Source organism: Epinephelus moara, chromosome 9 (assembly GCF_006386435.1).
Source record: "Epinephelus moara isolate mb chromosome 9, YSFRI_EMoa_1.0, whole genome shotgun sequence".
Taxonomy (NCBI): Eukaryota; Metazoa; Chordata; class Actinopteri; order Perciformes; family Serranidae; genus Epinephelus; species Epinephelus moara.
In genome coordinates this window covers 27,550,218-27,562,790 of record NC_065514.1, presented here as the reverse complement: position 1 = coordinate 27,562,790, position 12,573 = coordinate 27,550,218, and the positions used below count along the sequence as shown (strand labels likewise).

General features: G+C 41.6%; 1 protein-coding gene across 5 annotated transcripts in view; it reads right to left on the bottom strand.

Annotated features, from left to right (window-relative positions):
- garnl3 (GTPase activating Rap/RanGAP domain like 3) overlaps positions 1-12,573 on the bottom strand; it is a 104,454-nt gene that overhangs the window by 11,781 nt on the left and 80,100 nt on the right. For all 5 annotated transcript variants that reach the window (XM_050053393.1, XM_050053396.1, XM_050053394.1 and 2 more), the window contains exons 17-27: positions 10,190-10,264; positions 9,444-9,558; positions 9,278-9,304; positions 9,040-9,144; positions 8,169-8,282; positions 7,596-7,762; positions 6,757-6,915; positions 6,299-6,365; positions 5,895-6,002; positions 3,193-3,311; positions 2,490-2,625 (exon numbers count right to left, since the gene is read on the bottom strand). In XM_050053393.1, the coding sequence (XP_049909350.1) occupies positions 2,490-2,625; positions 3,193-3,311; positions 5,895-6,002; positions 6,299-6,365; positions 6,757-6,915; positions 7,596-7,762; positions 8,169-8,282; positions 9,040-9,144; positions 9,278-9,304; positions 9,444-9,558; positions 10,190-10,264 (1,192 nt within the window). The remainder of the gene's footprint in view (positions 1-2,489; positions 2,626-3,192; positions 3,312-5,894; positions 6,003-6,298; positions 6,366-6,756; positions 6,916-7,595; positions 7,763-8,168; positions 8,283-9,039; positions 9,145-9,277; positions 9,305-9,443; positions 9,559-10,189; positions 10,265-12,573) is intronic.

Below are 12,573 nucleotides of genomic sequence, written 5' to 3'. Positions count from 1 at the left end.
GAGGAGGAGACTTATGTGGATAATTTGGCTCCTGGTAAAAACCTGTTGAACTATACACACTGAAGGAATCTCAACTAAGAGACACTGACTGAAACAATGTCATTGCTCTTTTGTTATTGTTTTGACTGACATACCCCTAGCAGCAGAAAATTACATATTGCAGGTTTAACTATTGTGTAAAAAAAAAAATCAATTTGCAAGCGTCACGTAAATGACCACTGTAGATATTTTGTTGTCTTGATGTTTCTCATGTTATCACTACATTAAAATTAGACTGTTTTGAAAACTGGTGTGCTCAAGGATGCTCCAAAAACCAAAAGAGCTGGCTGTTCTATATTTTTCTTGTTATCAACAAATCCCATAAAAAGACTAAAACCAACAAGGAATTCATCCTAATAACAAACTAACAAGTACTGCCTGTATATTCAGAGCCTGATTTATCTTATTCCCCTGTGCCACAGAGCTCCATTGTTTTCCATAACTATTATTAACACACTGTTGCTTTGGGTGACATGTTTCTTCATTACAGTGAACACAACTGCTGTTGTTTATTTTGAGTCAATACCACTGACACCCTCCTGGTGCTGTAAATGCAGAGTAAAGTGCAAATTGCATAATATTCCGCCGCTGAAAATAGTCCCCAACAATCACATTTTACTGCTGTTTGAAAAATGTTTGGGAGAAACTACACTGCCCATCTGTTTCAGGAAAAAAAAATCGTATTCTTAAGCTTTACATCCTCAGTAAGGAACCAATGAAAGAGTAGATAAGGTGCAAAAATATGTACCGTCACATCCTGGTTTTTGGTCTTTCAATGGGATTTCTGACATCAAGAAATATATAAAATAACACCAGCCACTTTCTTTAAAGAGGCAACAGACAGCATCTTTTCCTAAATATATCATTATGAAAATAATGTGGGTGTCACAGGGTAGTGGCCACAGTAGAATCAGACCATCAGCATTTACAGAGGTTACTTAGTGGCTTTGCAATCTTGGCAATAAACTTCTGCCACCGGCGATGAAATTTCGTGGAAAAAAATCTGCTTTACGGCAGGAAATGCGTCATGTATTACGAAATTGGTTGGTCAGCCAATCAGGGACTGGAGCGAGTCCTTATGAGGAGTTGGGCATGAGATAGTTGAGTCACGAGCACAATGGCAGACGGACAAAGTTTGGAGACAAGTGAAAAACGGCCTAGAAAAAGAAAACAAGCTCCTCTGTCTGAGGAGGCAAAGAAGAGCAAAAAGGAGAGTGATAAAAGGAGAGGAAAAACAAGAGTAAACCTCAGTCAGGCGTTCAAGAGATGGAGGGAGCTCCGTGACCAAAGAGGCTTCAAAACCCATGTCCAGCTAGCTTTCTTTCTAATGGATCAGCAAGTAACACGGCTAAATGTTAGCTAGACGAGAGAGGACTGTACTGTACTGGCTGCTAGTTAATTCCTAGCTGGCCAGCATCGCAAATCGCCGCAACCAGGGACCGGGTAGCGAGTGTTGGTCGGCTGACATCCTCATTGCCATTCTATGGCAGCCCTCGGACAGTTCCTTCCTTCTGTTCTCTTCTCACGGAGGCAGCTATAGACAGACATCGGCCAGCTAAGTTACGCCCAGCTAAGTGAACACTGGTCTTTGTTTCCCATTCAATTTGAGCTCCAACCGGCCGCATCGTTTCCATATGGTACCCTTTATTCTAGAATCGGGACTGTTTACATGTGCATATTGGTATAATTCCACTGTGTCTATTGTTGTTTGTACTGATACTGTACATATTGTTATCATTTACAGCTGTTTGTACGGGTACTGTGCATTCTGGTATAATTATTTGCATTACTATTTGTTTTTTCTTCAGATAAATCTGATAATTGTTGCTTATTTTTTATGAACATTTCATGTCATAGAGAAAAACTTATACTTTTAAACAGTAGGGATTTTAAACCAGGTTGTTTGGGACTTTAAAATTGCCGCAAGTTGATTCTCATATTGTACTGAAATAAACTGAAGCAAATGGAAAATGGTCAGCTACTATATAATGTTAAGTTAACAAGATTTGTAGTTAATGGGCTAAAATATTCCAAATTATCAGTAGGGTTATATAAGTTATCGTAAAAAAGGAAGCTACACAAAGAAAACTTTGTGAAGATCTGGATCTTTCCCAGCGTCACACTGATTAGTGCCAACAATGAGGACATTTTGTCATAAAACTAAATTATGTCAGAATGTACAGTGAGAAAATATGAGGTAATAATGATGCAGTTAAACATGTTGCCCCAGAAAATGACACATGATTTGACCGTGAGAAAGTAAGAACTCTGGAGGAGAAAGGCTGCGGCTGCAATGAACCATTCTGCTGAGACAAGTTTATGGAAATGGATCTGCTCACGGCAGCATCCAGACTCAAACAGGTCTGCAGGCAAAGTTGACATTTGAAAACCTTTTAATACCGAAGCACTACTATCAACATCCTCTGGTTATTTTGCTATGCGGGGCTTACCATCACCGAGTGGCGAAGGGAACACGGGCATCTCGTAGCCGGTGGGCGTCTGCGGGGAACTCTGGGAGCTGGTGTCTCTTGAACTGCAGTTGGAGGCTGAGCTCACTGGAGCCGACGAAACAAAATAGATGTCTGACTGTGGGTGGAAAAACGGGAGGACACAGAGAGGGAATGAGGTCAGTAAAGAGACGTGGCGAACATGTGAGGATGCCAAGAAATATTAAGAAGACAAGAAGGACAGAAGCAGAAGGTGAATCATGGAAAGAAACAAAGAAAAAACAGAGATCTAATGAGGATAGAGGAGGGAGAAGTGTTGTTATATGACAGGTGCAATGTGGTCTTTTAAAACTTATCTTTGTGTATGAATTATGAGTGTGTTATTGATTTCTAACCATGCAGACTGCCAGCCATATTTCCCACCAGGGTAATAACGATTGATTGAAATGAGAAAGCTGAGACAGCTACTTCTATAACGCAGAGCAGAGCGAGGCCGTCTAACACCGACCCTCACAAGCTAAAAGGCCTCTTGCTTTAGTGAAAAAAAAGTTTGTTGTAGGTACACCCATAATGCATTTCTACTACCTAATCACCTTACTTACATATATTTGAAATATAAATAAAAAAAATACATCTACAAAGCTGCAGTGCACATTGCTGATTAAAGCAGGGCATGGACACCGTGTTCACTTTCAATTATACTGACCCGTGAAGCAGCCAACTGTAGCTCTGGGACCACTGCTGTGTACACAAGGTTGCCATTGACCACCAGTCGGATCTCAATGGAGTCCGTTGTGAATGCCAGGATGTAAGGGAATGCACAAACTGCAAAGACAACATGAGCATTGATCAAACCAGCTTCAAATGATCAACAGGGGGTGAGAGACCCCCCCCTCCATTACTTCACAAAGTTTCACCAGAAAAACAAGAAATTATTATTATTTTTTAATTGGCTCAACTGCCCAACTCCCGCAATACGAGACATTTAATACTTTCACCCAGAATGGCATTTTGAAATGCCATCATTAGCCGATGATATATGCAGAAAAATAAGAGACACAACAATCGAGCCGAGCATCTCTCTTAGGGGCTCCGGTCGCTTTCCCTCTCCTCTGTATAAACGTAGAACAAGGTGAAAGTGAACTGCGGCACAGCATGGGCACCAGTGTTGATAAGTAAAATAAAATTCTGTGAAGCCCTCAAACAATCAGCAGACAGAGAGCAACATTAGCATTCATTTAGAGTTGTGATGAGTGTAAGTCCCATATTCATTTTGTTATTAGCTCTGCTTGGTCTCCACTAACTCCTGAGGACAATATCTGACTCTTTAGCTGCTCAGTGCTCCACTATGCTCACCAGCTAGTTGCTAACTTTGTCTGTCTGTAGTTTGGTGCTGAGCAGCTGGTGTATGGTGGCTTAATCAGCTTTTTATCTGCAGAAAACAGCTTGAAATATGGTGGGTTTGTCACTTAAAGTGACAACTTTCACATTACACATATTTCTACAAGTTCATTTTTAATAAAAACATTGATTAGAGTAGCTTAAAGGAACAGTTCACCCCCAAATCAAAAACACATATTTCTCTCACCTGTAGTGCTTTTTATCGGTCCAGATTGTTTTGGTGTGAGTTGCAGAGTGTTGGAGATATCAGCCGTCGAGACATCTACCTTATCTCCACTACAATTAAATTACGTAGATGGCACTCGGCTTGTGGCGCCAGAAACATACATTTGAAAAACTCAATGATGAAAATCATGACCTGGTTACTCAAGATAATCCACAGACCTTGTTGTGAGCAGTTTAATGTAGGAACTATTTTCTTTTTATTGAACTACAACCACCAACTGTATCACTGCACAGAAGGAAGTCTTCATCCACTGTTAGCTCACCTAACACCACTAAGCTATCTAATGTGACAGCTCAGCAATTACACTGTAAAAGGTATAAATGAATGCTTACGTCATAAGCACAAATGTCTTGTCCATGAGTAGATTGCTGCACACTAGTGCTCTGATTGGGCCCAGAAAATTTAGGCCCAACCATACATGAACCCACACAGTTTATGTCCAAGCTTGACCCAAACCACGGCAGCAGTTTTGAGCCTGAGTCTGATTAAAAACCTGAATTTCTACTGTAATAAATATATTCTATTTTATAGATTATATTTATTTTCATATATTGAAGGCTATGGGCTGGCGTGTTTCCTTGCACCAGTACTTCTTCTTCTCTTCCTTAATTCAGTGGTCTGTCATCTTGTGAAGGACAGGTCCGGTAGAGTGCATCTAGTGCGCATGATGAGGATCATCGCTCATCACTGCATGTTACGCATATTTCGTCTCACTGCTTGGGAGGTAGAAGCAAACACTGCCAACCAAGATACCTTGCAGCCCCCTCTATCTCTCTTTCTCTCATTGCCCATCCTTCTCTCACGTGCACTCTCTCTCTCACCCCAGGTTTTCTGCTATATTGCTGCGCCACTCTTGTTCCCTCTTGATTTAGTCCATTAAAAACTCCTGCCATTTACACATGAGAACTGTAGTTTCATTAAAAAAACAATAACAAAACAAAAAATAACCACCAACACCTGGTGACAACCTGACTCAATTCAAGCCCGGGGGAAAATTAGAAGACAGCCCGGCCCGAATCTGGCAGGTCAGGTCGGGGCCAACTGGGCCTGGGCAGAGAATCAGAGCTCTACTGCACAGTTCCCTCTGCGCAGTGATACAGGTATGGGTGTAGTTCCGTAGAAAGAAAATAGTTCCTACATGAAACTGCTCACAACAAGGTCTCTGGATTATCTTGAGTAAACGGGTCATGATGTCTGGAAAGAGACATGGCTGTTAAGTATTTCAAATTCTATTTTATTTTTTTTGCTGCTTTGAGCACCCCAAGGCGAGTGCTATCTAGTTTAATTATACTGGAGAGAAGGCAGACATCTCTATGGCCAATATCTCCAGCACTCAGAAACTCACACCAAAACAATCTAGATTGATAAATAACACTACAGGTAAGAGGAAAAATATGTATTTCTGATTTGGGGTGATCTGTGCCTTTAACGGCTGTTTTCAAAATGAGGCACTCCAATATGTATTGGTACATTTGTTTTATTACTCAGCACACTCTGTTATTGCTTATTTCAGTGTGTGTGAGTGCCTGTGTGCGCATTTTGTTATCAGCTGAGTCTGGGTCACAGGTTCAGTACCATTTGTATTTGCTTTTCATCACCTTCTCCATTAATAAGAACACGCACAGACACAGACACGTATACACGTGCACGCACACAAATAATCACATCGGCCAATTGGATGCTTGTGGCTACACATGGTGTTTCCATGGCGACAGCAAGCTCCGGCCAGGCCAGCAGCATCGACTGGGTGGGGCCCAAGCATTGTTGCCGTGGTAACCTACCAATAGCATTGGGCATCTGGTTCCAGCTGAAGTGGAAGTCGGAGGTGTTGGACTGGATCATCGGTGTGGAGCCGTTGAACGGACAAACTTTCTTATAGTAGCAAATATCTGTTCAAGACAAACAAAACAAGTTGAACTTTTTAAAATACTATGTGTTTACTGTTGTTTTATAGAAATTTGATATCTATTTGTTCTATTATTGAGACATAAAAAAAGCAAACAAAAGCTGAAGTGGGTGGCTGCATTTTCAAAATCCATATCTGACTCTTAATATTCTGGAGCTGTGTTATCATTTTTACTCCAGAAAACGCAGAGAAAAAAACCTTAAGGCTCAGCTTTGACAGCAGAGACAGAGACCTGAACCAAAAAACATCTAAAATATTCAGAGTTAAAGGAAGACTCACAGTTGTAACACAGCAGCAGACCTGCCTCCCCGTCTTCATACACATCAATGGCTGCTACAAAATTTACCTGCAGGCAGAGACAAGTCGGTTTAGGAGAATCATTTCAACAAGATTCAAAGGTCAGGTATGACAGATAATACCAGGTCACATACCCGCAAGGTACAGGGTAACAATCCAGGCAGAATAAAAGATAGATGTCTACTGCGGCTTGTGTATTTAGTTACTCTTTCAAAGGAGAAATGATTAAAGCAGAGTAAGATGGTTTATTAGAACAGCTGTTCATCCTCCAGCCTACTCATTCATGCCTCTTCCCCCAGCTGCTGCTGTGAATGACAATGTGTTGATTCACCCAAGCAGTCTGGTAATCAGCAGGTAAATAAAGCGACTAACTGGGCCGACTCAAGGTCTCACTTCAGAAAACCACCAGGGTTTTGCATGTGTGTGCACGTGTGCCTCACCCTGTTGGCGTCCACATGATGTAGCCGGTAGGCATCTCCAGTGCTCTCATTGATCAGGTCAAACTGATGTTTATAGGCCACGCAGATCATATTGTCATTTTCCCCCGTCGGCCCGTCCACAAGTGCCATCACCACCGGCGGGTCACACAGACAGATCTCCTAAAGGGCGGATGATACATGATAGATACCTCAGTGCTCACACACACACGGACTGGTTTAATTACTTCAGCAGACTATTAAGGTTGTCTTACTTCTGTTTGGTAAATACCCATGCTTCAGGTTTTGAAACTACCGTTCCCATAATGATTTGGGGGATACTGCTATGGAATACAGACTGTATATACAGTTACATTGTTTTTAGCCTGTATTTGTTGACATTTTGGCACATCGGCACTCTTAAAAGTATGGCGAATTAACTGTTTGCAGTTCCTGTTTGCAATGTACCCATGAATGTAAAGACAACTCACATTGGATCACTCTGATATTGAAGAAAACTTAAAAATACTTAGATTTTTGGGCAAGTTCTGGAGTTATGAGTGCCTTTTTTCTGTGACTTTTAAATGGATTTATTGGACTTTATTTGCTATGTACACTGGAGATTATGTTATCCCTGGAAAGTGCATGTCACACTGAATCTAAAAATATATCTATCATGAGTCGGAGGAGTCGTACATGGGTACATTTTTCGACGCAAACTGGGACAGCTAAGACACTTAAAAATTCTCCTGACTCCTTTAAAAGGGAATTAACATTATATACCTACTCATTCATTCACGAATGAATTCATTTTTCTGTCCATTTAGCTATTATGTTAATCACTCATATAGAGTTTGTTGTACCCGTATGTACTGAAACTCCTCCACCGGTGAGTCTGCTCCCGATGCGATGGCGCTGAAGCCTTCGAAACGTGGATGTTTCCTGGTGATGAGGAGGAGTTTGTTCCTGATGGCTGCTACTATCCTCAGCTCAGAGCCGTGGTGGGTGTTGATTGAGTACAAATGACAGCCTGGGACAAAGAGGAGGAGGGTGGTGGGGGGGAGGAGATAGAGAGACAGACAGTACATTGGACATGTGCTGTGCTGTAGGTGGTTGTTCCCTGGCATCATCCCACAGATCAATGAATCCACCACAGACACTGGCATGACACCAGCAGCAGGTTAAAGGTTACGTGTTTGTGCTGCAAAAAAGGATGTTCATAAAGGTCACAACTTCCTGCTTTAGGCTGACATGTCTAAGTGCATTAGGAGGAGATCTCTTAATAGTTAGTATGAACAGGGGTGAATTTACAGCCAGCAGAACCTGTTTAATGGGCACCTGACAGCTGAGACAGTATATTTTTTTCCTGTTTGTTGTGGGGATTAATTTGCAGTGGGTGCAACACTGTGTATATTCTTGCATGCCTCGCGTCGTACCTTTAGTTTTCTCCAGTTTATTCTCCCGGCTGTCACACTTGCTTCTGACGAGTTTCTCCTCCAGGCCTCTCCTGAGCGCGCTGAGTCTGTACACATAGAGCCGAGCGTCCTTCCCTGGAAACAAAACAAAAGCCACTTCTGTTTCCATGAAGGTTACTCTTAATTTGCCGTCTCTTTTTTAGCATCCTCCCACGGCCAGACAATGGTGCTGTGCTGCAGGAGGATTACTAGAAGGCTTCTTAAGGCTCGCGCTCTCTCAGAAGCTTAATCAAAGCCCACACACAGTCGTGACAAATGTTTGCGCTGCCATCACATAATCACTATCAAAACCGAGTCAACCCTGTTTGTCAATATTAGAGTTAGCTAATCATCTGCAGGGTAATTAATTGCATGCTCCTCTGGTCGAGGCAAACATGAGACGAATCCTACAGCTGTTCTTATATGTGCTATTTGTGCTGTTTTATGCATGTATGTTTCATTTTATCTGTGCCTGTCTGCATGTCTGTCGGTCCTTTATAGCCCACTGCACTCTCACAGTCAATCCAGTCGTGCAGAATAAACACACACACACTCTCCCATACGCACACATACACAACCTCGACAGGGATCGGTTCTCTATAGGTCAACTTGCTTAGATCACAGCCAGAGATCAATGTGTTCGGTGGGGCAACGAAGGTGGAAAGGGTAAGTATGTACTCGACAACGCAGGGAGAGATGACAGAGATGAAAGAAGAGAGAGGAATAGGAATAATAAGAAATAAGATAAATACTGTTGAAATGAAGAATGAATGAGGGAGATGACAAAAGACGGCTCCACGGGGAGGCAGTCCCTGATGTGCTGCAGGGAGGAGGTGATGTGGTCTAAGCGTACCTTTGTCCGCCCTGGTGATAAGCAGGTCCTGAGGCTCGAGAACGTGCACCTGCTTCACCACCATGGTTTTGTCAAACACCTGCACTGGGGGCACAGTCTGTGGCTCTGAAACATGATGCAAAGGTCACAATAAAAAGACAGGCAAAACCATATAAACATGTCATAACTGAAGCTGACATGCTTGTAACAAAAAAATCCCCCGAGCAATAAAGAGATGGATTGGTTGTGTGGCACTCACCGGCGTTGGGCAAAGCTGGATCAGGGCCTGAAACGTGGACAACATCATTATCAGCACCATGTTAGCTGTTGGCCTTGGCATTCAGCTGAGCGCAGTATTGAATGGATATGGATGGGTGGCTTTATTTTAGAGGACATGGGGAGATATTGATTAGGGATGACCTCACCATCCAGCAGCATGACCCCTGCAGCGTCGGTGGCAGCCAGCAGAGACTGACCCCAGGAGTCAGAACACACGATCTCATAGGGGAATGTGCTGCAGAACAGCTGAGACTCCCATGGCTGCAGCATATATGCACATACAAACATGCAGACATATGAAGATATATGCAGATACATTCATATAACAGCCACTTGCTTTGGCAGGATATTAAAAAAAATCTGAACACACACTGAAAAACACCTTTAAGCACATATTTAGATTTGAAGATATGTTTTTATAAAACAAATCAAGTTCTGCAAGTGAGTAAAATCCATGTTTCCTGTACATTTTCCCTTATTTCTGGAATTTAAAGTATGTTAAAACAAACAAGGCGAGGCATATTTCTGCTCTCATATCAAGAAAATAATCCAAAAGAGAATAATAACACTTGATTCTAGAGCCTATTTATCAGCCAAATTGAGCTTATTACAGAAATTCAGCAGAAATACCCAAGATATGTTAAAGGTAACTTAGAAACAGTGTCTATATTAAACAGTTTGTACGCCAAAGACAAGCCTGTACAGTTCATTTGTTGATCACAATTGTGATAATGTCTTTGATAAGGGATCTTAAGTACGAATTGGTTTGGGAAAAAAAGTGAATTGCTTTGGAAATATTTTAAGTAAGGAAACTGATTCTTTTCAAATGTATAAAGCAATGTTTTTTTTAATTCAATAAGAGAGTAAATGACTTAAGATGAAGTGCTCTCACCTCTTTTCTGCACAGGCCGGTGGTAACAAGGCTGGTTGGGGCATCTCCTCTCACGATGGTCTTCAGCTTCAGTGCCTAGAGAAAATAAAACGGCATCAGATATGACACAATGACAGAGACATCAGTGCTCTCAGTTCCTTATACTGTGGCCTGTGGTGCTGGAAGAATGCCTTTATTTAAGTAAAGGCAGCAAAACAACAATGTAAAAATATCCCAGTACATGTAAAAGTTAAAGTAAAATTAAAGTACAGAAATCTTACCAGCAAAAAGTGCTATGGCCCCTGTGATTCATATGTCATTACATATGGCCAGATTAGAGTTTTAGCTGGTCAAGGTGGAGCTATCTGTAACTACTTAAACAGTTGCATTAATCCAGTTATTCCCAACCTAGGGTGCGGTCTCCCTCCAATCGCACAAGATAAATCTGAGAGGTCATGAGATGATCTTTTGGATTTAATAAGGCTGGAAAGAAGAGCAAAATAAATTCTGCTGATGACATATTAAATACATTAATGAAAAGCGTGAATTTTACTACTTTGGGTCTTAAACTACTATTTAAATGAAGCCATCTGTTTCTAGAGTTCAGAGAGGTGAAACTGACGGGCATCTAAAATGTAACGACGAACCTCAATTGGAGACAGCTCTACCTGTGTCAAGTACTTTGTAAAAAGTATATTTCCCTCTGAAATGTCGTGGATTAAAAGCATAAAGATGCATTAAATAAAAACATTCAAATAAATTACAAGAACCTCATAAATAAAACTGTGCCATGTGCAAGTTAAGGTTGCATGCATTTTTAACCTACACTTAAAGTGAGCGACTACTTTTTAAAGGGACAGTTCACCCCATCTGTGTGTTTATGTGGTTGGCAGGTGTGGTTCAGTAGAAAGAAAACAGTTCCTACATGAAACTGCTCACAGCTGTGGATTATTTTGAGTAACCAGGTCATGATTTCTGGAAAGAGACATTGCTGTTGAGTTTGTTTTTGACACTTTGAGCACCACAAGCTGAGTGCCATCTAGTTCCATTATACTGGAGAGAAGGCAGCCATCTCTATGGTCGATATCTCCATCACAATCTGGAATGATAAACAGCACTACGGGTGAGAAGAAAATATGGATTTTTGATCTTGGGCTGTCTCTTTAAAATAAATTAGAAGCTTTATATTTGTACAGTGTCTGGACAACAGTGTTAGGCAGTAGTGTCACTACAATTAGCAAAGTTACTAATTTAACTACATCTCTCATCACCGTGGAGGTAAGGTCACTACTTTCTGAGTCAAATAGCTTTTCAGTAGCAAAGTTAATTTATTGAGCAAGTAGCATGGTAGCATCCCCAAAAGTTAAGATATTTTTTCTCAGCAAAAGCTCTTTAGTGCAGAGGTCTGCCTAAAAGTAAGGATAATAAAACTGAGGATAAGTACTGTGATTGATGCCAGCACCACACCGAGGCATGTAGACAAGTGACGCCACACGCTAATCCTCCAGTTTATTCTGCTTGCTGCTTTGCTATTGGCTTTTCTTGGCAAGACCCGCAATGCCCTGCCTCTCATTGGCTACATTGCACTTCTTGACATGTCTCTTATGTGTCTTTCCCATAGACTGTATATATTTAGTGGATTTGCAGAGGACACAAGAGAGATAAACACAACAAGGGCCAAGAAAAGAGCCGAGAGACAGAGAACAGTATTAAGAGAGAAGAGAAGAGAGGGAGTAAGATACTGATGTCACGTTTGCAGGACTTGTTCATGTTCTAATGTCCCCCAAAAGAGAAAAATTTTAATTTAGGTCTCTTATTTTTATTGTTTATATTAGGGATGTCCCAATTCAGCTTTTTCACTTCCGATCCGATACCGATATTACAGCCTTGAGTTTTGGCCGATACAGATACCGATCTGATCCAAGCGCGTATTATACATATTCACTTATTTTGTTGTCAGTCATGTTAGAAAAGGTTTGATCAAGCGATATTATTCTAACAAGCATAGACTGCGGAACCGGGGGGGCCAGGGGGGCCATGGCCCGGGTAACTTTTGTACTCTGACATAGAGGGCTGCATTGGGACCCGGCGGGACCCAACGCAAATAATAGTCATTTTGATCCACACTCCACCAGTTGGTGGCGGTAATGGGCCAATTCGCTGTTTGCCAACCGCCATTAAACAATAGAAGAAGAAGAAAAAGAAGAAGAAGAAGAAGAAGATGTAGTCTACCGACAGGATGTCAACACAGGAACTTGGTGCACATGCATGAGCGTTTCCACTCCATATTTATTCATAAATGGACGAATATGCCTTGAACCAGCTTTCATACCAATTTGCTGCTTGCTCCACCTGTCTGTCTGTCTGTCTGTCAGCTCCATCTGTCATGAGACAAACATGAAAGA